This window comes from Bicyclus anynana, chromosome 19 (genome assembly GCF_947172395.1).
Source record: "Bicyclus anynana chromosome 19, ilBicAnyn1.1, whole genome shotgun sequence".
Classification (NCBI taxonomy): domain Eukaryota; kingdom Metazoa; phylum Arthropoda; class Insecta; order Lepidoptera; family Nymphalidae; genus Bicyclus; species Bicyclus anynana.
In genome coordinates, this window is record NC_069101.1 from 8,210,536 (window position 1) to 8,237,790 (window position 27,255).

General features: G+C 37.4%; 3 protein-coding genes across 4 annotated transcripts in view; all 3 read left to right on the forward strand.

Annotated features, from left to right (window-relative positions):
- Window positions 1-64: 64 nt before the first annotated feature.
- Window positions 65-2,238, forward strand: LOC112045331 (glyceraldehyde-3-phosphate dehydrogenase 2). Its single transcript, XM_024081479.2, has 2 exons — window positions 65-223; window positions 1,045-2,238. The coding sequence occupies exon 2, from the start codon at window positions 1,050-1,052 to the stop codon at window positions 2,046-2,048; it is 999 nt and encodes a 332-aa protein (XP_023937247.1). The 5' UTR covers window positions 65-223; window positions 1,045-1,049; the 3' UTR covers window positions 2,049-2,238.
- A 1,912-nt stretch (window positions 2,239-4,150) lies between these two features.
- On the forward strand, window positions 4,151-12,275 carry LOC112045329 (ralBP1-associated Eps domain-containing protein 1). Of its 2 annotated transcripts, none has more exons than XM_024081476.2 (5): window positions 4,151-4,501; window positions 4,580-4,990; window positions 7,436-7,592; window positions 8,331-8,496; window positions 8,808-12,275. In XM_024081476.2, exons 1-5 carry the CDS (start codon window positions 4,352-4,354, stop codon window positions 10,066-10,068), a joined length of 2,145 nt encoding a protein of 714 aa, XP_023937244.1. In that variant the 5' UTR covers window positions 4,151-4,351; the 3' UTR covers window positions 10,069-12,275. The 2 variants fall into 2 exon arrangements, with proteins under 2 accessions (XP_023937244.1, XP_023937245.1); XM_024081477.2 differs by having other exon boundaries at window positions 4,379-4,501; window positions 4,560-4,990.
- A 1,208-nt stretch (window positions 12,276-13,483) lies between these two features.
- LOC112045330 (frizzled-4) overlaps window positions 13,484-27,255 on the forward strand; it is a 61,127-nt gene continuing 47,355 nt past the window's right edge. The window contains exon 1 of the mRNA XM_024081478.2: window positions 13,484-14,724. Coding sequence (XP_023937246.1) covers window positions 13,820-14,724 — 905 coding nt within the window. The 5' untranslated portion in view covers window positions 13,484-13,819. The remainder of the gene's footprint in view (window positions 14,725-27,255) is intronic.

A 27,255-nucleotide genomic window follows, 5' to 3' on the forward strand; every position in this document is an offset into this window, starting at 1 on the left:
AATAATATATTACACCCCTTTAAAAACACAGTGTTCCAATCATAAGTTGACTATCTGTGACTCATATTCTTTGACAAAATGTCTATACTTTGCACTACCTGTCAGTTGTCTCTATCTGTCTATATTCTCAATTCTCAAGCTCGTTTGTCCTTCAGCTGACATTTCATTTCTCCATCTTGTAGGCGAGAGACGTGTCATTTCCATTTGCTTTCATCTTATCCCGGTATGTATTTAAATGATTGTATTTGTTGTTGTTTAACGTGAGTGTGTTAAAGTTACCATAAATTTGTTAAATATCTTTGCAAGTAGAGTTTGTTTTTACCTAAATTACATCATATTTTAATATACTACGTGTGGCACCTACGTGCCGACTGTCGTGTCCACCGACTTCTTTTGATTTGTGAATTACTATTAAATAATACAAATTGTTGGCAATATATATAAAGTGTTAGTTCTAATGCCGATCAGGTACCTTGTACCCTCAAATTCCATTTAATTTTGAGATAAAATCATATGACCTTAGTTTGACCTCCGGATACCGGTATATTGATAGGGCGGATTCTATGTAAAAGTAGACTAAATTTCGATCTAATACACGCTCAAGGTTAAAAATACACGTTTATTTTATGCTACATATTAAAGATTATAAATTTTTACAAATCACTGAAAGGAATTCCATGCCTAAAAGTTAAAATTGCTCCTGACCTTTACAATATGTCATTGATTAATTCACCCACATATCGTGCCGCTTTAGAAATGTGAAGTGAATGTTTAGAAAACCTGAAAGTGAACCAAATCTGACCTTTGAAATTGCAAATGATATCTTAATTAAAACTATCTATAATAATAAATACTTTGAATTGGGTACTGCATATATTTGCCAACTACTAAATCAGTTTTTATAAACATAAAGTTAGGTATTTTGTAGTATATTTAACTATAATAATTATGTACTAGATTTTTTATAAAATTATTTTTATAAACATGTACAGCATTGATATAAAGTTATAATAATATCTAATTTTAACATATGTCTTGTTTCAGCTAACATGTCGAAAATCGGTATCAATGGTTTTGGCCGTATTGGTCGCCTGGTACTCCGTGCTGCCCTTGAGAAGGGCGCCCAAGTCGTAGCCATCAATGACCCCTTTATTGGCCTGGACTACATGGTGTACCTCTTCAAGTATGACTCCACACACGGCCGTTTCAAGGGCACTGTAGAAGCTGGCGATGGTAACCTCATTGTCAATGGAAACAAAATCGCAGTATTCTCTGAAAGGGACCCCAAGGCTATTCCATGGGGCAAGGCTGGAGCTGAATATGTTGTAGAATCAACCGGTGTCTTCACCACAATTGATAAGGCATCTGCTCACTTGGATGGTGGTGCCAAGAAAGTCATCATCTCAGCCCCCAGTGCTGACGCTCCCATGTTTGTTGTCGGTGTCAACCTTGAAGCCTATGACCCATCCTACAAAGTCATTTCCAATGCTTCCTGCACAACCAACTGCTTGGCCCCACTTGCCAAAGTTATCCACGACAACTTTGAAATTATTGAAGGTCTCATGACAACCGTTCACGCTACAACTGCAACCCAGAAGACGGTAGATGGACCTTCCGGTAAACTGTGGCGCGATGGCCGTGGTGCCCAACAGAACATCATCCCCGCTTCCACTGGAGCAGCCAAAGCTGTAGGCAAGGTCATCCCTGCTCTAAACGGTAAACTGACTGGAATGGCATTCCGTGTACCTGTTGCCAATGTATCAGTAGTTGATCTCACAGTTCGTTTGGGCAAGCCTGCTACCTATGATGCTATTAAGCAGAAAGTTAAGGAAGCTGCAAATGGCCCTCTCAAGGGAATTCTCGGATACACTGAAGACCAAGTTGTATCAACTGACTTCATTGGTGACACTCACTCTTCCATCTTTGATGCTGCTGCTGGTATCTCTCTCAATGACAACTTTGTCAAACTCATCAGCTGGTATGACAACGAGTATGGTTACTCTAGCCGTGTCATTGACCTCATCAAGTACATCCAGAGCAAGGATTAAAGTAGAACAAGATTATTGTACTGTCGAGATTAACGACATTATTATGTTTAAGTGTAGCTGTGTATTATTCTAAATTATAATATTATGTTTATAAAAACTACTTTGATAGTAGTGTTATGCTTGTGTAATTTTATTTAATGTGTACATGTGTAAAAGATGCATTGTTTAATTAAATTAATTTAAAGTTGTATTTAAGTGCACTTAATTATTTCCCATAGTAATATCAATATTATGAAATAGATATTTAATTTGAGTAGTTAACATTGCATATTTCAATATTTTTTTGTACCACCTTTTACAATGTTGTAAGAAACTGAATTTAAAATAAAATTGTAATCTATTTAATTTTTTTTATTTTTTTTTTATTGAGAAAGAATACAATAAGGAACTTAAGCTAACTTATCCTAATAATTATACAAATCATGCCCACGTGGAATGGTGGCAAGAATACTGGCTGCATTTCCGCGCTGGACAGCCAGGCTGATCCTTTGCGCAAAAAATGAGCCAGCCCTTCTGTCACCAGTCGAGGCAACAAGCCGCGGTGAAATAGTACGGAAAAATTTTTTGGCACTGCGACTCCATGGCCCAAGGGTCTCCACGGCAAAAGGTACAAATATGTAACTCTCTGTCAGAGGGGCATCTATTTAATTAATTTTCTTGTTTATAAATTTTAGTTTCATAATAGCTGAACAAGTTACAATTACCAGCACTGAACACAGTTTTAAAAAATCAATTGTATTGGTATATTACATACATTTTGATGTAGACCTTGGCTTGGCCTACCCAAAGCCCAAAGAAACGATTTAATAAGAGCCTACCTTCTGCATACAATAAGAACAATGTTTAATAGACCTAAAGTTAAACTCATTACCTATAAGGATTATAATAGGTTGGTGATGTTTTGGTGATTTCAATTTTTAGCACACATTAAAAAATAAGATATAAATAATAATGGAACCAAGATGGAGCGCACGGAACACTAAGGTGTCGTAGCCGTTCGAAATACAAAATTCAAAAACGAATACATTCTCGTGTCAGTACGACACGAAGCGTCGCATCAGTAATCTATGTATATAAAAATGAATTGCTGTTCGTTAGTCTCGCTAAAACTCGAGAACGGCTGAACGGATTTATCTTATCTTGGTCTTGAAATGTTTGTGGAGGTATAGGGAAGGTTTAAAAGGTGAGAAAAATTTGATTAATTGCCGGGAAAACCATAAAAAATTTCTATTTCCCATACAAACGTTTAAGAGTCAAGGGGTAGGGTAGGGGTAGGGTAGAGGTAGGGTAGGGTAGGGGTAAGGAAGAATTGCACATAGGTCAAAGCGAAGCTTGACCGGGTCCGCTAGTTTTCTATATAATTCAAGTAAAATGTTTTAAATATTTTAAACATAGTTCTCAAATTTTTTTTATTGGTAATTTGAAATACGAATTATAAAAAAAGTTTGTATATGCGCGTGACGTTCATTTTTATGGATTTCATCGGCATTACCACGATGCTTTTAAAGACTCATTCTGGATCATCTTAGTTCTGTGATTTTTAGCTAGAAATAGGTTAATAGGCAAATTTCATCAAAATATGTTAATTCAAATGTCGTTAACGGTCTATAAAGTTCGAATTTCTTGTTTAGATAAAAAATAAAAATTAATTAATTTTCTTGTCTATCCCATAGTGTGAGAGGGATATTGTATATTGCATTTTACGCATTTGAAGCGTTTATTATTTTTTTTTTTATTGAGAAAGAATACAATAGGGAACTTATCCTAATAACTAACTAATAATGGCTGCATTTCCGCGCTGGACAGCCAGGCTTTACAGAAAGAAAATATTTATTTTATTATAATTATTTTATTATCTTTTATTTTACAGACACAGAACCCACAGATTTATAGATACTACTTAAACAGAACCCGACACTGCGCGTGGCTCGACACGCACTTGGCCGGTTTTACCTTTTGGCATTTATTTCGCAGATTCGCACTAACTTTTTTTTTTAAAAACCATATTCACAGATTAATATTTAATAAGGTATGACCATAATAAAGATAGAGGTAAGATAATGTGACTCCCATATTATTTTTAATCTGTACTTGTAATTTAAGTATGGCGGCTCGTTATCGGGCAGCTGTCAATGACATATTCGTTTGCTTCGTGTAAATTTTGTGATGTTAGATTTCCAAATCCGTCTGTTTATCAATGAATATGGTTTACACTAACAGATAATGGTTATACGTGTTTTTTGGCTATTTTACTACAAACTGTAATAGTGTTTTATAAGTAAATTATTGTGGTTTTTGTTATAATGGAGGATCTCAGTTTGACAGAGACCGAAATGAGATATTTCGGTGATTTGTTTTTATGTTGCGACGAAGAGTCCAACGGCAAAATACCGATATTAAAGGCGACAGAGTTATTTAGATCATCTAATATACAAAATGATATATTGCGACAGGTAAATATTGTTCTTGGTGCTGATAAAAACAATGTTAATGTTGAGAGATTGTTGATAGTCTTAATTATTATCTTACAGATCATGGATATTAGCGTGGCGCCTAACACTTGTGCATCTTTAAATCATATGAATAGAAAGCAGTTTTACTCAGCCCTAAAATTGATAGCAGCACATCAAAATAGTGTGACTTTGAAGCCTGAACTTCTGTCTACACCTTTGGACCTCCCACTACCTAGGTTTCAATGGACTCTCAATTCCGACGCCAATGCAGACCTAATTCAGTTATCAAATTCTCCTAAAGAACAACATATTTCTAAGAGGGAAAGAAATTTTGGTGGAAACCTTGGAGCATATGAGCCAATACGAGTATCCTCAAATTTGTCAGATAGTGACGCTCCACCAACACTATCGCATGACAACACTGAAGCTCTGAGCACAGATTCAGAAATGGAATCTGAAACTATGTCACAAAGATCAGGGTCTATTGGGGTAAGAATAACATACATACTTAAAATATGTTTATAAATATCTATACTAATATTATAAACGGGAAAGATTTGATTGTTTGTATGTTTTGAATAGGCTCTGAAACTACTGAACCACTTTGAAAAATTCTTTCACTGTTGGGAAGCTACAATATCCCCTAGTGCTATAGGCTATATTTTATCCGTTGGCCGTTCCTGTGGGGATAAACGCGAGTGAATCCGCGCGACGTCTGCTAGTATTTACTAAAGCTATACTCTTAAACTTCTTGCATGTATATCTCTTATATGAGGTATGTTCAAAACATAAGGTGACCTTACAAGTGAATTTTGATCAGAAGAATTTTTGCTAGTGAGACATTTTTTGGCCAAAAACAACACAACAAGCAGAGAAAAGCTGTTATTATTTTAATATCTTTCAAATAAGTTACTGTTCCTTGATATCTGGTATGAAGATCTTCCTGGAGATCTTTAGCTCCCTTGTGAATACCTACATTTAAATTCTTGCAGCTTGCTAATTATTTATTAAAAACAAAAAAGATAAGATGTGCTATGTGTATAACTTTAAGACAATCTATTCAGTGTTTATAAATAATTTATTAAACTGATTTGTAATTTGGCCTAACATACAAATAGAATTGTTCATTATTTTACTACAGTACTCTAAAACTCACATTCAATATTTGTTATTCTACTGAATACTTCTTATGTATGTTATCAGTGTTTTAATTTGCTCTTGGCACAGTTAATTGGAATTTGATAAGACACCAAAATTGCTATAAAAACAACATGCACTAGTGAGTTATTGATTAAGAACCATGATTTCAATATTTGAATTGAAATTGTACTACTTTACTATGAGACTTTTTAGCCAGAGACAAATATTCTATCATTCTATGGATTTCCTATGCTGGTGGCGAGTCCATTGTGTGCTAAAAAAGTAAACCTCCTACATAATTATATTGCCAAGTGGCGAATTTACAAATTTACCGCCAGTAGGCTATTGAATTACTGAACTCGAAATTCGATAGGTATCAAATCAATACCTTAAATTGTGACAATAAAATTGCAAGTTTTAATATTTTAGTAGGCTCACAGGACATACAGGACTAAAATGTTAAAATTATCGTTACATCTTCTTTATTTCTGCAGAAGATGAAGTTTTTTGAGTAAAATTTGCCGTCCTCTAAAATCTGCCGCCCTAGGCTCCAGCCTACTTAGCCTACTGGTAAATCCACCACTGATATTGACTAGTAAATGCCCCACAGTTTCACCTGCATTGTTCCTGTTCCTGTGGGAATATGGGGATAAAATATAGCTCAATCATCTGTACTGTGAATCCATGGATGCTAAGATATTTGTCTCATCTCTCAGTGAAGATGAAGCCTTAATGGTGAAAGGATTTTTTTAATTGTTTGTATAGTTTTGAGATAAAGAATCTCTAGATCTAGATCTCTCTAGATCCTGAGACTTATAAACCAGGACACATAAACATCTTCATTGCTCATTTTCCCTACTCCACCCAGTTTTGGTAGGATCCTACTTTGCTTAGAATGCTCATCCTATTATAGAACTTGCTGCCAAAGATATTTAAGCAGCATTTAGAGAAATCTCCACTGCATATAAACTAGCATTCTGCTATGGCTTCACTATGCAGTGTAGGTTTAAGGAGCTCCTTTAGGACAGCTTCTTCGTTCTTTTTAAATAGAATGATTATTATAATTGAAAATCTTACAATTATTGCCTGAGGCTTCGTAAAATCTTTTTTTTTTTAATGCCTTGGTAAGATTATGTCCATGATGAAAAGCACTCCATGTTCTTATGTAGTTAGGGCTTGAATGTGTATGGTTTTCTTCTTCTTCTTGGTTGGAGGAGAAAGTTAAGAATTATTCTGTTAAAAAAGTTACTGTTAACATTCTTTAAAACAAGGTAATTATTATAGAAATTAAAAAAACCCAACTGCCTAACCTCTCACCTAGTTATCCGCCTCGCGTATTTTGTATAGCGATTATTAAATAACGTTTTTCTAATTTTAGGTCTTTGTAATATGGCCATGATATACCATGTTGAAATTCTCTGGTTGAGCCCTTGATACCCATATCGCAATGTTCGAAAAACAAAAGATTTACACCTCAAGTCTATAGCGTCTCACAGTCGTCGTGTTGGTTTTTTTAACTTCACCGATTTAAGAACACTTGGGTTGTTATGACGGATCTAACGAAATCTTAATTACGTAAATCCGTTCAACGGTTTCTAAGATATGAGTTAATAAAGAATATTACATACATACAAGATACGCGCAAAAAACAATCCTTATAGTTGGGTGAAAAACTCCAAGTCCAAATTGTACCATCCGCTCGGTGATGTGTCTGGCGTCTTTAACATAGAGCTATAGAGGCTTTAAAACTTTTAAAGAGGTATATGAGTTAATTTATCCTTATTTTATCAACAGAGAAGAGCAAAAGCTGGATCTCCGTGGAGCACTGCCAGCGAGAGCCCTACCCCCACCAACAGTGTGGCGGAGAGGGTGCACCCAGCGTGGGAGAACAGTATCACAGGCCGAGGCGTCTGGCCCACAAACACTACTGAGGAGCATACAAGGCTATTAGGTAACCTTTTCATTTCTTCATGAAGGTTTGTTACACAACGAGTAAAACAGAACCCTATTATTAAGAATTCTCTGTCTGTCCATCCGTTTGTCTGTCACAAGGCTGTCATATCATGAACCACAATATTTAGTCAAAAAAGAATAAAATAAATATTTCAGTGGCTTCTGTATAACAAAACATGATTTTTTATAGATAACGGTACAGAACCGTTTTTTTGTGGAAGTTGATTCACAGATGGTCCGGTCCATCTGATGATGATGAATATTGTGTCTTAAAAAATAACTAAAAATAGCTATGTTATTAGTTTGTACGCCATAGAAATAGATGTGAGAGGATTACCAGCAAGATCTCTCTATAACTTGCTTAAAGACCTTGGCCTCTCTAGAACTGCAGCAAGTTCTATATTAGAATGGTATCCAAGGTTGCTCTAGAAGGATCTTACCAAATTTGATTAAGCAGGTGGAACAATACGAGCAGAGAAGGGGATTGTTGATTGATTGTCAAGGATATCCTAATAGAAACAATAACGGTTGACTCAACATCTTTTGTTTTTGTTTAATCTTAATGTTTGTGATACTTGTTCTACCATATACATTTTTTCCATATCCTCCAATCTTACTGGCTTTCTGATCTAATCAGGGTAAGCTATATTAAGTTACTACTTAACTGCTTACCTTCGTTTAGAATCCTTTCAATGCTAGGTGGATAGTGAATCAGATTCCGTGCATTGTTCCATAGGTACGGAAGAGGAGTCATCTGATCGCCACTCGTCGGAGGAGGAGGGCGAGGATGGCGACAGCGGCGAGGAGGTGTTCGCGATCACCGAGGTGCAAGCGCGGCATTACGCGGCGCAGTTCGCGCAGCTGCGGCCCGAGCACGGCCTGCTGTCCGGGCAGACTGCCAGGTGAGCCTTGTACCGGACGTTTCTGATTCTGTATAGAGGAATATAGAGGAAGAACTGTCACCTGACCGCCACTCGTTGCTGGAAGACTGTTTTATCTCGCCTAATGCAAACTGAGACAGCAAAACCGAGACTTAAACTACAAAATACTAATTTCAAAACAAAACAAAATGAGTTTTAACGAGATGCTTCTCTCTATCTATCTCTTGTTGATTTTGGCTGACAGTGTTAATTTAATATGAATTACTAGAACGGTAATTAAATGATCTCTCGTTTATGATAATGTTTACAATTTTTGTTCTTATTGCTTTCAGGTTATTTTTCGAAAAGTCGCGCTTGTCGGTCCCCGACCTACGGAAAATTTGGCAACTCTCCGACATCACCAAAGACGGTATGTTAACACTCGAGGAGTTCAGTATAGCCATGCACCTGATCGTCCTGAGGCGGAACGGCATCCCTGTGCCCGACGCGCTGCCCGCCTGCCTCGTGCCGCGCGTCGACTCGCACTTCTCCCAGCAGGCCGTCACCACCGACCTCGTCGACCTCGGCTCCGACATGTTCGGCTCGGGCACCTCGGCGGACTTCAACTTCGCGCCCAAACCCGAAGTCAACGACCCGTACGAAAGCAAACCCGTCAAAAAGTCCGAGGAGCGCCAACCTTCCCTGTCCCCGCCTAAACCCGAGCCGCAAATCAACAACAAAGAGTGGACGAAATTCGTAGACTCGCCCACGTCGAGCGTCTCGAGTCCGGGGCCGAAGCCTGTGAACTTCGACTTCCACAAGTCCGCCCTCGAGAGGGATCCCAAGATATTTCATCCGGTGGCGCTGAGAGTCACGCCCGACGCGAACACGATTCCGCACGACGGCGAACTGCGGTCGAGCACTTCGCCGCGCAGAGACGACTTCGCGCACGCGTTCGAACTCGCGAGTCCTAAACGGCTGAACTCGCAGCCGCCGCCCGACCAGCCTCCGAATGGCGCGCCGGAGATCAAATCGATTCAACGCCCGCAGCCGAAGAAGCCGGTGAAGAACGCGGGAGTGTTGCCCCCGCCGCCGGCGAGGGAGTCGTCCGTTCACGCGGAAGAGGGTCCGCAGTCTTTACAGTACGCGCCGAAGAAGGACCCTCCTCCGCCGCCGCCGCCGCGACCGCTGCGCAACCACACGCGCTCGAGTTCCCTAGATCTGAATCGTTTCAAAGGCGCCCCGGCTCCGCCGCCGCAGCCGCCCCCGAGGATGTCTCCCTCCGCGACGTCGCCGCCCGCGCGCCGTCTCGTCAACCAGCGCAGCGAAGGCGAGCCGGCGTTTCCGCCGGACGCGTTCGCGCCGCGCGAGTACGAGGGCGAAGGCTTTGGGTACAACAGGGAGGACGCGCCCAAAATGCACGGAGCGTTCGAGGTTTACCGTAAACCGTCGCGGGAGTCCTCCTGCGAGGCGGATCCGGACGTCAAGTCCCTTCAGGAGCAGAACGCGGTGTTGCACCGCGTGTGTCGCGCTCTGTGCGCCGAGCTGGCCGACGTGCAGAGGGAGCGCGAAGGCTTGCGCGTTAGACTCGACACGAATTCGACTCCAGTCTAGTCATCCTGTTCATTGACTTCCTCATTGTCTTAGGTATAGATCTGGCGTGACTAAGCGGTCGTTCTGATCCTGGTACGAGATGGGAAGGAGTTGTTGCGTAGCGACTAACTCTTGTGACACACTCGTTTCTTTAGATAGACCGACCGAGAGTGTCGCGAACTTTGATGGCAATTCGACTTGTATATTACTTGATTTGTTCGTCCTCGTATACTTTATACCGACCTAATCGTGTAATCTCATACGAAATTATAAATTTCCTTTCCTCTCACGACTACTAATTATATTTAAACTCATTGCGTTGTATTCGAAAACGGCTTAAGTGTCTCTGGTCCTAATCTAATCAAGCTATGCTAATTAAATGTATTGACTTTTGAAATATTGAATGTTATTAAAAAATTATCGACATTTAAGATTGCGAATTTAGTTTTAGTGATGCATAGAGATATAAGCGTTTAATCGAATCCCATAATTTTTGAACACGCCGATTATGAGCTTCGTACGTAAAAATTTAAAAAAAAAGATGCTTTATCACAAAAAAAGAGGCTATAGTATTTTTCTAACATTTTGTATTTTAGCATTTAATTTTCTGATGCATGCAAGTTCACCTAGATTTTTGACTATACACTTACATCTGTATTCTACTGATATGTCTGATTATGATCTAAAAAGCTTATAGTGAGTGTCGTTTTTTTTTTATTTAAATCGTAAATATGTCTTGCTCACTATAAAATGTATATTCCGTTCCAAACCAACTATGGATACAGATGTTCTGTGTAAGCTGTATAATTTACATTGGACCGGAGTCCTTGGTAGCTAAAAAATATTTAAAAAAATCATAATTAATTTATCATTTATAATATAATCTAAATCAAAATTTATTAATGGATTGGTTGAATGAAAATCTACCTCAAAATTTTTACATTAATGTAGTAGATGCTTTGCTGAAGATTTCCATCATTTGATAGGTAATTACACTGAATTCATATTATATTAATGTAAATTATTTTAATCTGATCGTTTTTCTTGTTAGGCCTAACATGCAACCCGCGACCAGACATTTCTGCTGCCATTGGTCGACTGTCTTATCTCTTCACGAGATTTATATTGTAGGTTGTATGTTGCTATGGTCAGTTAAAGTCACTTAACCTTTTAAAACTTGTTCGGTTCATATGGCTCAAATATATATTATTAAGAATCAACTTAAAATGTGTTTTTTTCATTATAAAATAAATAAATAAATATATAAATAGATGAGTTTTTATATGGTTGATTCTTTTTTCTTTTTTTTTTACAAAAAAAAATTCATAATATTAATATATTTTGTTATAATATAATTAATATTTTTCAAATGTAGTTGTGATGCATAATTGTATGTGAATTTTATGTAATGAGATTATTTTATCATTTATATTGGTCCTGCTACAAAGTTATATTACATTAAGTATACAATGTGTTTATGTATTGTACGAGTATATAAATTATTATTAAATTACCTAAATTGCTTTGGAATTTTAATGTAAGTAGTTATTTTTATAAATATTGGAAAGAAAAATGGCGCTAGAGTTGCTTGACTTGCATTCCTCGTTTATTTTAATACGCTTTGTTGTAAAAAAAAATTATAAAAAAAAAATACAATGAAATAAAAATTTTAACTAAAATAATATGTGAATGTTGTATATTATCGTTAGGGTTAGCTTATGTAAAAGATGGAAAGACTTAAGATTTTGAGATGCGGTTTACATGGGATTTGTAATTTGTATGTAGATAGGAGAAGTTTGACGTCATTGCCATTATAAAAAAAATATTACTTTAAAAATACCCACATCTGGCAACTACGCTGATATATTATTTAATTACAAGTCAGCTAAAAATAATACTATGTTTAGTATAGTGAAAAAACAAAGTGTGAAACAATTTGTATAATATTAAGATTAATTGTCAAAGTATTTATCATTTTATTTTAGTCGTATTTATAAGAATATCATTCTTAATTAAACAATTTATCGAAGGCCATGTAAATAATTTCGTTTTGTCCCACTGCATATATTTCTTTGTGTACTAAACTTGACTTCACAAATCTGTCGGTCCAATATTTTGTGAAACTAATAATGTTCACCATTATATTTACTTATTTATGTTACGATATACAGTAATGCATATTATTATTGTAGTAAATTATGTACAATAAAATAATTTCAAAATACATACTTACCCGTATTTTTTTTATAAGTGCCTAGTCTAACTGAGTCGACTTTATCAACCTGTGCGACCCAAACTGCACTTTGTTGTGTCTTTGCTAGAGTCGCTATTTATTTAAAAGGACATTGCAGAGTGTCTCTCACAAATGACTCTTTTTTTAATTATTGTGTGAAGATGAAAGCTGATATTTAATGCCTTCAAGCATCTTTTGTAGCCTCAATAGCTCAACGGTAAGAGCGGTCGGACTCATCACCGAGGAGTGGTGGTTCGATCACCGCCCCGTTGGTCTATTGTCGTACCCACTCCTAACAAAGTCTTTCCCGACTAATTGGAAGGGTCATATTTAAAAAAAAGATATGGCAAATATTCTTTAAAAAAAATATATACCCGTATATACTTATAATTTATTTTGTTTTTTTATAGTACCTAAATAAAATTCTTATTTAAAATCCTTACTATCACCGGCGAGTTCAACTGGATTTCGTAATCAGTTTGCTATCGTTACTATCGAAAAATCGATATTTCGATAAATCAAAGATATCCACGATGGTGATAAAGCTATCTATACGTGTAATCAATGTGTGCTGTCTGTCAGTTTTATGGGAAATATCGAAATATTCTCTACCTGTATTATTTTTTCGTGATAAAATACTATTTGTGCAATTGCACTCTATACTCCTAGGATTAACGTGGAAGTGTGGTATTTTATTACAGAATTATCTATCTCAGTGCCAAATTTCATCCAGATATGTTCAGCCAAACTAGAGTTTAGATTATCCCGGCTTTGTATGAAAGATTTAATGCTTCGATATAAAACGGATTATCAAAAATTGTTTAATACAAGATTATATTGTAAAGTAAAACTTCTTTATGAATGTTTGATTTGGGGAGTAAGCTGGTTATCGCGTTACGAAAAGTATAACGGGTGAGGCGAACGGACGTTGAGAGGGAGAGTGAAAGAAATTTTACTTCAGTCGTGTGGTCTAAGGGTCTAAAGTACACTCATTCATGGTCTTTAGAGTCATATTACGCATCATAATGTAGATATGAGTTTCTTTATCGCAAGTAACAGTCAAAGTAACGTCATAAATCAAAAGTGACGGTCTTATTTACTGAAAAATAAAGTCTTCTTTACTACTTTTACTGTTACTTTAGCTTTACATGAAGAAACAGGCTGTAAATGTGTATATTTATATATCAGTAACTTAACACATGATAACAAGTAAGCCTCGAGGATGAAGGCAGTCGTTCGGTAACAAGAGTGCCGACGCCGCACGGACACCTACCGCGACTTCAAACTAATTTCCCTCCCTTGCCTTCACTTCTGATACTATCGCGCATACCTGCCGACTTTTTGTTTGTAGTGCGTTGGGAGATCTCCCCGCGGAGCGCCCGACCCCGGCCCGGCCACAACGTCTCGAGACGTGCTCCCTCCGTGAGTATTTGTATTCTATGCGTGCTCCGTGGCGCATGTGTCGTCTACGCTCGCACGCGACGCGCGTAAACATTCGCGATATAATGAATCCGTTGTTGTGACTCCGCGCAATCCAGAATGAAGTGTTTTGTGGTATTAATAACTGTGACCCTCGTCTACGAGATCGTAGCCGAGGCGTCCGTGAGGACATGTGAACCGATCAAGGTGGCTATGTGCAAGAACATCGGATACAACCAGACGGGAATGCCCAACTTGGCTCGGCACACTCTCCAAGCGGACGCCGACGTCACACTACAGACCTTCAGCCCCCTGGTGCAGTATGGATGCTCGTCCCAGTTGCATTTGTTTTTGTGTGCGGTGTACGTGCCCATGTGCACTGATAAGGTCGCGTTACCGATAGGTCCGTGTAGGGGTTTGTGCGAGAGTGTTTACGCCAGATGTTACCCCGTGTTGCGGGGTTTCGGGTTCCCTTGGCCGGCGGAGTTGGACTGTTCTCTATTCCCGGCGGAGAATAACCATGAACACATGTGTATGGAGGGTCCTGGGGAGCGCGCGCCGCCGATCGGTACGATACCGTTGGACACGACGAGGGAAGGACGAGGGACTTGCAGACGTTTGGTGAAGCCGAACAGTTGGGTGTGGGTTAGGGGGTCGGGGCGGTGCGCGCAGTTCTGTGACGCTGAAGTGTTGTGGGAGGTGGGGGAGAGGCGGGCGGCTGAGGTGTGGCTGGCGACTTGGGCAGCGTTGAGCTTCGCGTGTACTCTTGCGGCGGTGGCGGCGCAGCTGGCGTGTGGAGCCAGGGGCGGAGCTGGCGAGCGCGCGTTGGTGCTGGTGGCACTGTGCCGGTGCGCGGCGGCGGCGGGCTGGGGCGTGCGCGCGGCTGCGGGCCGGACGGCGGCGGGCTGCGCCAAGGACTCCACGTCTCCCACCAGGATGCTGTTAGCGCATGACGGCTTAGCGAACCCCAACTGCGCGGTCGTCTTCTTGCTGCTGTATTACTTCGGGCTGGCTGCGTCAGTTTGGTGAGTCTTAAAACATATTTTGACTAACTCAGCTTAAACATTTGTTACATTTTGAAATACCTCGAAAGTCTGGAATTAATATACCTAATGGATTAATTACACAGGTAAACTTTAATTTGATTTTAATGAAACATCGCTGGAAAATCAACTTTCAAAGTCGCATCCAAATCAGTTTAGGTACTCATCATTTAGTAGGTATGTACCTAGCTACTGATTAAGATGCCACAGGGCACAGACAGACAAACAAATATACCTAGGTACGTAACGGTCAAACTTACACCAACAACTCAATTTTTTTAATTCAGTCGAGGGTTAAAAGGATTAAACTTTATTTTCACGTAAGTACTTACCTAGGTAGGTATTTGTAACTTAAACACATCAGAAATGGCCATAATAATGAGATTTCATATTTCTTCACTTCTGCAGTGATGTTTGACAGTAACCAATAATTTAAATTAAATTTTAAAATCCTTGAAGCTAAAGATTTAGGTATATAAAAATTGCAAACTTTTTCAGGTACATAACAATTTACAATTCAATAGGCTTCATTTGTTTATGCCTAACAATACAAATTGTCTTCGCTGCAAAAAAATTGCACTGTTGCCAATTTTAATGTCCTAGAAACTTGGATGTGTTTCGTTTACAAAAGGTAAGGAAAATAAAGGTCCTTTTACACTTACCGATTTGTTTAGGTACGTACCTGTATACGTGTATTTACCTGGTCCATTGTGACCGCAACCTAAGCCTTAACTTTGTCGCCAATCAATTATGTTTTGTCACGTCAGTCCTTTTGGGTCGGGCTTAAGCTAAGAATGTTATTGTACTGTTTTCTGTTATTGAAAAAAAAATGTCATAACCAGGTACAAGGTGTGAAATTGCTTACTTTACTGGTCTTTCTCATAACACGTTAACGTCGATAAAGAGTAAAAAAATATATCCTATATCTAAATCCGCCAACCCTCATCTCCAGCTCAGCTCCACTCCTCCCCCTCTCGTATCTAGAGTATCCCCTCTTCTCCTGGCCCTGTAATGTGCCTTTAAAGGAACTAAGTAGACCTCCAAATACACGCAGTCAGAGTCAGCCAGGCAGGAACCGGTGTTAGAGTCTTTACAAATAGTCAATCTAGACGTTTCGAAAATGCTTGTAAAGTTAGCGTACTTGAAATAAATGAATATTGATTTTGATTTTTTGAAATCAACTCTATATTTCAAATAGAGTTTATATTTCAGTTGAAAACGTGTTTTGAAAAATTTTACCATTTGTAAACTGCTAATAAATTATTAAATAAAATCTGAACACGCAGTCATTGCTCTTCTACTTGTAAACATGTTTAGGTAATGCTTCATTTAAATATCAATAGAAAAGCTCGGAAATTTCTCAAATGCTACTGAAGCTCAAGTTACCTTTTGTTTTCTGAACGATAAGTCACGCTCTGTAACGTAGGCAGGTACGTAAAAGCGACCAAGTTAGTCGTAACTTCAAGTTAGTTATTGTCCGGTTACGTTGCCTCGGCCATTATAACAATGGTAACTTTAACATTCACAGCGGCTTGTTCTTTGAAGTGGTTATTTCTCTACCATTTGGCTCGTACAGAATTGGCTGTATGCACATAAAACCAACAGTTGATTTGAATTGGTGTACGGTAACTATCTAAGAGAATATCCTCTGTATAGATATTTTGTAGCTTTCTTTTATAACCAGAATGACCTGGGCCATGTGGAACGTCGATTCTCTTTCTACGATCGCAAACGCTTCAAAAATTAAATAATGTGTGGGAATTACATTCACCATCGACATGTCATGTGATCAAGTTGCCGATCGGATCTATCATTCCTATATATTTTGTTAGTTTTCGAAGCGTTAGCGTTTGTATAAAGAGAATCGACTTGTCTCATGGTTAAGGCTCCAGGTTGCGGTTTTAACCCGGTCCAGCTTTGGTTCTCTGGTTCGCATTTTCTGTTTCGGTTATTTGTTAATCTCACCTTCAATTTGGTTATCTCTGATTTCAATTTGGGTACTTCTGAGGTTCTTATTTCCCACTTCTTTGGCTTGGTTCGGTTCTTCGGTACAGACTTCGTGCTTTAGATCTCCATTCCCTAGTCGATTTCGGTTAGGTTCAGATGTAAGATACATAACAATACTGTCTAGCTAAAAGCGTTAGCTAGTGCTGTCTGTTCTGTGGTCTAGCTAACTTCTTTGTCTGCGGTGGTTAAACACAAAAGTTCAACATTGTCACATCGACTTTTTTCTCATCAACTTTTTTTAATTATTTATGTTGTAACAGTCATAAACTAATGACCCCTGGAAGCATGACACTTACTACATACCAAAAGTTTTTCTATCTTTCTATCGACGTAAACAATCATGCGAAATTACGACATAATCGGCATTCTTTGTCGTATAAACTTTTACAGAATGTCGTGAAAACATGCCGATAATCGCCGCCATACGTTCGTCCCTGGAAACTTCAATTAGTGGACATGCGACAAACGTACATGGAAATTTTGACATTTAAATACCGGTTATTATTCTGATCTTCGTTTATTGCCTTATGTGTTAGGAGAAATTGCTTTACCCATTACCTTATACCTACTTATTAACACCTAGCTATGTATACATACGTTCACATATACCTACTCCAAAAGTCATTGTCTTCTAGTGAAAAAAATCTAGGAATCTATTTTTAACTGACAATAAAGCGAAACAATATTTGCTAATTGCTGGTATTATAATCTTAATATATAAATGTGAGAGGTCATTCATCACGAAATCTCGAAAACCGCTTGATCCACTACGAACGGATTTTGCGATAGGGCCGGATTAAAGAGGTCTAAGGGCGGACGAAGTTGCAGGCGTCCGCTAGTTAAGAATAAGTATAACACACACATCCAAATCGGATCAGTAGCTTTGAGAAAATAGAGGACCTACTATACCCATCTCGAATACACAATCTCCTCGTTTCAAGTCCCAAGTTAAACCCCCACCATAATATTCGTATTTAAATTTTGTTATATAATAAAAATAAAAAATTCTAGGTACATTAAAATTTTACAGTTCTCGTTGTTAACTATAAAAATAAATCACGCTGGTTCTTTGAAAAGCAGCCCGTTTCCGAAAGGCAACAGGTCGCCGCTCGCTGGCCGGGCCATAAAGAATAACGAATTGGGAACTAAAATGAACGAGGGCCAATAAATCACTTCGCAGGCGACTCCGCCATTCAAAGGCGAGCGAGAGAACGTGAGATGCGTTGCATTGTGTCCACAAAAACATGATCATTAAAAAAAATTTTGTTCAGTTAAAACTGTAGTGTGTATATCAGCCTATTTTAACGGCATACTATAGGCTATCCTTACAGGATAAAGGATATGGAGCTTAGATGCACCACGCTGCTCCAATGCCGATTGACGGGCTTACTACGGTTATAACAATCTCTATAAGAAGATAATGAGCTATAAGCTTAACTCACTTTCTGAGGCACGGATGTGTGACATCGCCAACTGTGCTACTTTGGGCTAAGAATTTGTATCTTTTTTTTTAAATATTAGCCATCTTTTTATAATATGACCAATATTCCCATTCCCCTCCAACTAGTCGGGAAAGACTGTGCTAGGAATGTGAATCCGACCGCTCTTACCGTTGAGCTATTGAGGCTTTAGAAGGAACAAAAGCTAAGTTATTTTTTATTCTTTACAAGTTAGTCCTTGACTACAATCTCACCTGGTAAGTGATAATGCAATCTAAGGTAGAAGCGGGCAAACTTGTTTGGAGTTGGATAAAAATCCACTACCCTTTCGGCCACAGCTAAATCGCTTGGCGATACGTCTTTGCCGGTAGGGTGATAACTAGCCACGGCCGAAGCCTCCCACCAGCCAAAATGAGTATATCATGTTTTTTCGAGTTAAGGTTTTGAACCCAGGACCTCTTGATCTGAACCTACTTTGGAAAATCACTGGACCATAACGCAAGAACTGCCTATACGTGTATGTTTTAGAATAAAGTGTAAAAGAAAAAAACCAAGTCGAGGATGAATTTAAGTATTGAGCTGAATTGTGAAAGGCCTGTAAAAGCGAGCCGATACTAAAACATCATACATTGTAGTTTACCAGACATTTGAAGGAATTAACAGAACAAGAAAAGCAGTTAGATGGTGAAACTCGGTAGTTAGTGCCTATGTGCCAACATTTTCCAAAACAGTTGTCATAAAACTTATAAAAAAGTTACATAAAAATCATTAAAGTATTTTGAAATATTGTCATTACTTTTAAGGTTTAAGAGTTACTTTAAAATATGATACCTAATTTATGGACTAATAAACATGATATGAGAAGAGATATATACCTACTAGTACATCTCTGGCAGACCATTTGTTCCAACATAAAATTGTTTTAAATTCGATCTACGATAGATAATATTCGTATGGACTGTGGATGGTAAAGTACTAATAAATAACCCATGTAATAAATTGAATCTAAGGGCACTTTCATATATACTGGCATATTTCATATATACTTTCGTACATACTGGCATGGACTCGACGCAAAGAGTCGACGTGTGTAAAAAATAAAAACAGATTTAGTATAATTAACTCAATTTAATAAAGCACTAATTTCGCGTGTGGTGACGCTCGTAAGTGCTAGAATTAGACGCTATAAAAAAATCAAAATCGGTCCAAATGACGGAAATGTCGCTAATAATAAAAAAATACATACAGCCGAACGAAGAACCTTCTCCTTTTGGAAATTCAGTTAAAAATGTGCGGTGTCGCGTGTCGCTGTGTCTTTAGTGTCTTTATACTTATGACAAAGAACATTAATAAATAGAGATTGTTTTCAGATATTATAAATGTCGCTATTTTGCTGCGTCAATGTGTATGGACCTTAAGCTGACTTAAAATAAACGAAATTAATGTAATTTTATCGACATTATGTCTATATGTTAAGTATTGAAATATTATGAAGCAGTTTAAGTAGGTACTTGGATCATATTACTAATTTGTAACTACTGTACAAATAGCTGTCGACAGTCGACACCTAGCAACCTGACTATTCAGTATCGATTGTTTTCCCGAGCCTCAACGGTCTCCGAAGCGGCGCGCGGGCAGGCAAAAACTCGCCGTATTGCATTTCTACATAAATATTTGTTCAATTACAGAGAACTTACTGATACCCTTCGAAGCCGCCGCTTCCATCGATGGTGCTGTCATTTTTATGTTTTTCTGTTTCTGCGTACGTATGTAGAATTTAAAAGTTTAGCTGGAACTTTATGTCGCATTGTGTTTTTTTTTTCAGTACAAATGACGGGAGTCAGGCCTTTTAAAACTTGTACGAAGCTTGTTGAAAAACAGAAGTTTACAGACAGAACATTAAACATAAATGTTCTGTCTGTAAACTTATTTTAAAATTAAATATATAAATAATTTATATACATTTTATTATAATCAAAGTTTATAGGTAGGTATCTACCTACTTTGGAAAATTACTTTTCATTCAGGAAGTCAGGAAAGCGGTGTATTACTATTATCTAAGTCACCACAAAAGACATATATCCTACTGTGGATGTCCATTGGCTGATTATAATGTTGATGATAATGAAAACATAACCTGAGAAATGTCATCGTTATATTATTAACTGCTAATGCGAATATAATATTTATTAACTGTTTAATTTTAACATCTTTTTATGGTGAAGTATTTCAAATAAGCAGGTAGGTACAACATACCTACTTGGTGCTTGAGATCCGTAAGTCATTTAAAAATTCTTTAATCATAACAAGTTCGCAAAAGATAAACTGGTTTATTAACATTTCGCTAATTATTTCGCGTCGTATCATAATATGGTAATTACCTCAATTTAAGTATTTACGATTGAGACATTCACACTGTTACACGAAATGCTAGCCACTCACAATCCAATAACTCCACGTGCCTCCAGCGCTGCAGACTTATTGGATGGTGAGTAGCTATAAGCTAGCATTACTTGTAACCTGATCCACACAGACATAAAATAGGTCAACCCCTACCCCTACTCCTACTCCTACGGTTTCTACGAAGCATCCTACCATAATGTCTTTTGTTTATATAATAATTATTAATAATTTATTAAATACTAGCGGACGCCCGCGACTTCATCCGCCCTTAGACCTCTTTAATCCAACCTTTACAGTAGTATCGCTGTAAAAATGGAGTAACTTCTCCCGTTTTCCCAACATTTACCTTCAGTGCTGTGCTCCTATCGATCGTAGCGTGATGAAAAGTATATTACCTGCCTATGAATATGAATATAATATAATATGAAGAATAATTGTACCAAGTTTCGTTAAAATCCGTCGAGTAGTTTTTGTTTCTATAACGAACATACAGACAAAAATTTTACTGATTGCATTTTTGGCATCAGTATCAATCACTAATCACCCCCTGATAGTTATTTTGGAAATATATTTCGTGTAGGTACAGAAATTGACCTCTCTACAGATTTATTATAAGTATAGATTTTCATGAAAAGGTATAGCTCACTGATATTGTAGCTTTCCATTGGTGAAATATTTTTTTATAATCGGCTTAGTAGTTTAGTCACGAAATCGTAAAATTAAACACATCTGCATTTTACATACGAGTACCTTCTTAGTATAAAACAAAGTTACATCCCAAGTTTGTACAATTAGACCACGAAACGTATTTTAATGCGGTTTTCAACAATAGATAGGAGAGATTCAAGAAGAAGTTAAATACTTTTAGTATAAAATATCATTGGTCCACAGGGACAAACTCGCGGGCGTCCGCTAGTTTGTATATGGATTTATGATTCGAGTTTCATATCTATGCGTTCTATATTTAAATCTGTAACGCTTTCGAATGACACCCACTTCAATGGCGTCGGCTAGACCACGGGAACATTTTTATAGCGGATGTTATTAATATCCAAGAAAGCCATCATTCTGTTCAGGACTCAGTCGTTATGATAATTTCATTTTGATTTATGTTGAGCCTGTTCTGCTGCGAGTCAACTGGCGACATTTTAATCTGACAGATATAAATGTCAACCGTTAATACTAGGCTGTAACTTGATACAATTGTATCTTCTGCTGCAGTTTCGACACACTAAAAATAAAGTTCAAGTCAAATGTCATGATTGCCAATGATGTTAAATACTGTTAGATATGTTACTAGGTCACGAAAAAGAGGCGCTCAAATGAGGAAATATCCACAACTCAATGTTAGTTGTGGTCAACAACGAACGTTATTTAAACAAATAATACCTAAATATCGTCTACAATTTCGAGTTGTGTGTTCAGGAAGTGTAAAAACTATATATACATAAAGAAATCATGAAATTAAAAAAAAAATTGTGCATGTGTGCGCTCAGTTTTGTAGTCTATTATTCGGATCACTTTTTGCGGTGATTTTGTACGAACGTAACCGATCTATAGTATAAAATTATCATTGATGATCGCTGAATGACAAGGTTGATATAACCTTTTCAAATATATTTTATAGTTCTTAGTAAGCAATACATAGTTTAGACCATGTTTAGTTTTGTTTTCAGAGGCGTACCTACTTTTTTTTTAAATAGTATTGACAGTATGTTTTGGTACTTACTATATCATTAATCTGTGTTGGTACTTATTAGTTCGGAGGAAAACAAGCTGACTGACGGATCCAAAAGTGGAATTCCAAGATTAGATTTACCCGGAGCTTGTTTATGGAATAGGTAAATTACTGTAATGACAGATCACTAGTTTGAGCGGCCCGCGGTCGGCGGCTGTATAATGAGAATGAGAAATATCAAATTGGTTTTGTGCTCATGCGCTCGTGTTGAGTGGAATGCTGATGTTTTGTGACGCTGGGTACAGACTACAGTTATCTATATAAAAAAATACTAGAATCCAGAGCCGTAAATAAATTAAAAAGAAAACACACACATAAGTCCATAGAGGGAGTATCTAACTGCGGCCTTAAGATGATAAAGAAATGATTGAATTTGAATTTGGAGCTTTTAATTTTAAAATATGACGTTTCAAACTACTCTAGCACATTGGCTTACAAACTTTCACGATACCTCAAGGTCGAATGTCATCTATACCTAATAATATTTTAAAGAGGAAAAAATTCATTGTATGTTTGTTTGTTTGCATTGAATTGCCTCTAAAGTTAATGAACCGATTTGAAAAATTCTTTCACTGTCGGGAAGCTACACTATCCCCGAGTGCTATAGGCTATATTTTTTTAGTTATTTCATCCCTGTATTCCTACAGGAACAGGAACCACGCGGTCGAAAGCGTGCGGCGTCTGCCAGTCGAATATAATTTTTAACTTTTCCTTGAGATTTTGGTAGGTATATTTTTTTCGATTTGTAATGTAACGCGTTTTAGCGGGACTAATAACAGCAATTTATTTTTATTAATAAAGATTTTTCCATTTTCATAATAGTTTCGGTACCTATGTGAACTAGGCTTTAGCTTAGAGGTGGCTTAGAGCATAATCGTTTCAGATTAGACAATTTAAATTTCTGGTCTTGTATTACGTTATTCGTAAATAACAGTAATTTTATTTTAATTTAAACGGAACACTGTGGCCGCGGTTACAACGATAAAATATATGCTACGATACATCTGGCCGCGGCCGTAAATATTATGGAAATGACACTGACTTGCGTAAAAAAACTAGACGATGCGAGCGAGCGTTTATAACTCCCTCCTTCCGTATCCTAATTAAGGATTTTATCACTTTTTCGTATTTTTATTATATATACCTTATAATATAATAATGGTTTATGATTCCTTGGCTAGATTGTTATGCTACAGAACACGACTGGGGTCTGGGGTTCAAGTCCCGGGTCAGACCAGAAAATAAAGTTTGGGGATTTCGTTTCGGAATTTTTAGTTACAGCCGTTTACAGTTATGTGTGTTAACTACCCTTAAAATTTAATTTTTAACGGTGTTTCTAAAGGGTTTAAGTACTTTATTTTATAGCAAAAATAAAATTATAACAATCAAGAAATGAACTTGAAAACTAATACACAATTGGCGGCCTTGTTGCTAATGAGCGATCTCTTCCACATAGAATCCATCTATAATAAAATTAATAAGGTTCAGGGCCATTGTAGAGTCTTCTTACTCTACAATGCCTTGCTTCAGTTAAGTTTTCGTCGCAAATAAATAAAAGCCAAGAAACAAAAAATATACTACGCATATTTAAAACAACAACTTCTATACTACGAGTATTTAGGGACGCCTACAGATCTATAAGAAATATTTTAATCTACCTTTTCTTATACTTAAAGGCATAAGTAATCCTAATCTAAAGTTCCTATAGATATGTAACCAGATTAGTATTTGTTCAGCTTTATAATACTTTAGAAGAAGTAAATTATGCTCCGTACGAATTTCTATTTCTACACTAAGTCTTTGGGCTAAGCTTTCAAAAAGTTGTTTTCTTTTTTTCATATATATTTACACAAGATAAAATATGTTGTGTTGATTTAATGATTTGAAAGCCCGGTGTTGATCGGTATAGAGATGCGAAACTAGATTTAAACGAATGAAGTATTGCTGTTTACTCGACTGATATATGGACGTGTGTTTTGATGTTTGACTTGGATTTTTTTTTTATTTTATTATTCCTCATTCGCACGAGAATTTTTTTAACGGATGTTAAAAAAGCGTTCAAAAACAAGAAATTAATGCCATGTATATGTTCACAAGACGTCGACACGACAGCGTTTTTTAAAAACACGACGCCTTTTTATCGAGCAGCGTAGCATTTTCAATTATGTGCGTTGGAAATAGACCTTCATTGAATTTCATACTACTCCAGCCAACGCTGGGTTGTAACGTATCGTTTTTTAACTATCGTGCGAATGAGACGTTTATCTGAATGTACTTATTTTAGTATAAAAAAAAAGCAATGCCCTGCTCTTTAAAATTCATACGATTCTGTATGTTGTCTGTTCACGACTGAATCGCTGAATCGATTTTGAAGCCTTTTTGTACAGTGATGAATGGAACCTTGGAGCCGAACATAGGTTACTTTTTAATACTAAAGGATTTGTTAAAAAACGGAATTTCACGCGAACGCAGTTGTAGAGCGCTAGTAATTTTAAGAAGTTGCTAAGATATGCCACGCGGTTTCACCCACGTAGTCACTGTTCCCGCGGAAATACGGAAATAAAATATAGCCTATGTCACTCACAATTATATGTAGAGCTTCCTACTAACATAATTTTCAAAATAGATAGATGTAGAGATTACTCTCTACAACCTCACAAACTCACAAACTCTACTCTTCCTCTTTATAATATAGATAGAAGATTATAATAGTTTAACTTTATCTTAGTATATTTCCTTTTTAATATTATTGTAAAACTTTATAAAATTGGATACTTTTTATGTTTAATTTTGAAATGCTACTTGGGTTCCGTAGGAGCCGTGATAGCTATGATTCGCCTTTGCCTTCGAATCGGAAGGCGTAGGGATGACTCGGGCTCTGAAATAACACTTGTATGTGTGACACCCGAAGATAGAACCTCCTCCTTTTTGGAAGCCGGTTAACAAGTTATAGAATAACACCAGCGGTATGTAATGTCGGCGGTGCTCATAATATGTTGTTTATTTTAAGTTTCCTTGCGGCTGCCGATGCAATCTTAACACGGCCGCCCCGCCTTGTGCCGAGCGAGGCTCGTTAGTAGGGCTTCGATCACGCGACGAATAAAGTATCGATGATTCGATAACAATCGGGTTTATTCCAATAGTTGGACCATCCTTGTGCCTCGGATAACACGTCCCATGGCCCTCCGTCGGCCTCAGTTACCGAAGCACAGACATTCGTAAAGCTCAGTTAAAGATCAAACTCAAGTTTAAAAGGGTCTATAGCGAAGGAAGTTGAGTGTCCAGTGACGGCATTTCGTGTGACATCTCGTAGAAAAAATTAATTATTATGTTGTATACTTGGATTGATGGTCTGGATCCTGCTACCTCTCATACAAACTCTATAGTTGCCTACCGCACTTTAGCTGGCTTTTACAGAATTTTGCATTTTTTTATTTTAAGAAATACCTAATGAAATAAAGAATATCTCACAGAATGAATACTTATTTTTTTTAGTTTCTTTAAACTAAAACAAATGACGAAAAGGCAAAACAACAATTTATTTTAGTTTGGAGATAGGATTAAGCAGAACTGAAAATGTGAACAAAAATGGTAATTCAAATATGTCGATAATATTTTATTCACATCACTACGTCGAAGGATTCGATTCCACTGCGCCCGCGCCGTAATTGGGATGCTAATCAGATGCTGAGCTATCGCCGTCCCTCTCCGACACGTAGGACGTGTTCGTCGCATCTCACTCTCGCCAGGACCGCTTCGAAGGCGGAGGGTCTTCAATCTTCCGACAATAAGCACTGACGTGGTTCCCCGAGGCTTGCTCTGTAATCACTGTAGTTTGCACTGGCAGAATAATTTTCCCTGGTAACGACCGAGCTATCGAACTGCGTTGTGTATCCTCGTTTGGCGCAATTTACAGATCGAATGTTGGCAATTTCTTTTTTAGTTGGTACTGGGAATAATGACTCGTTTTTGCGTTGTTGTCAGTAAACAGAAAGTGGGCATTAAAGTGTGTATGAAGCGAAAGATACAAACTGAAGTGTACTTCAATCTCTAATTATTTAAGTAGCTGAAGACTTAGACCTAATGATTACTATTAGGTCTTAAACGTATGTGGAAATTTGACATAGGGACAGAATTTAGTTTATAGCTTGGCAAATTCGTTCGTTACACTCCCAATGGTCCGCGCACACGACTTTATACCCGCGCTGTCCTTCCCTCTGCTGGTGCGCACGACTTCACACCTGTGCAGTCCTTTCCCCCGTCGCCCGCATATCATGGGAATGTCATAAACGAACTTGCCAAGCTATAGTTTAGCACAAATTAAAAAAAAAACTAATTTTTATCAGATATTCCTCTATGAAACGGATCATCACTGTCTCAGTCACGGCGTAAATATTTAATAACTATTATCGATATAAACTGTTATTTTAGAAGCTAAATACTAGGTTTTATACAGTTTTTTAATCTATACTAATATTATAAAGCTGAAGAGTTTGTGTTTGTTTTTGTTTGATTGAACGCGCTAATCTCGGGAACCACTGGTCCGATTTGAAAAATTCTTTCAGTGTTAGATAGCCCATTTATCGAGAAAGGCTATAGGCTATATATTATCCCCATATTTCTACTGGAACGGGAATCACGCGGATGAAACCGCGCGGCATCAGCTAGTGTCTAATAAAGTAAAAATTTTTTCACAAGATTTCTAGCTTAAAATTTTTAAATATTTACATAAATAAATTATACTAACACAGTTAAAGCTTCATATAAACCAATGCTTCATAAAATAAACACTAACAGCTAAAACCTACATAGCTTCATGTGTTAAAAAGGCACTGAACTTATTACAAGAACCTTAAAGTAACACAGGCTTAGTTAAAGGCAACCAAAGTCCAATTCGGTCGCGTATACCCGGAGAAACACAAAGGA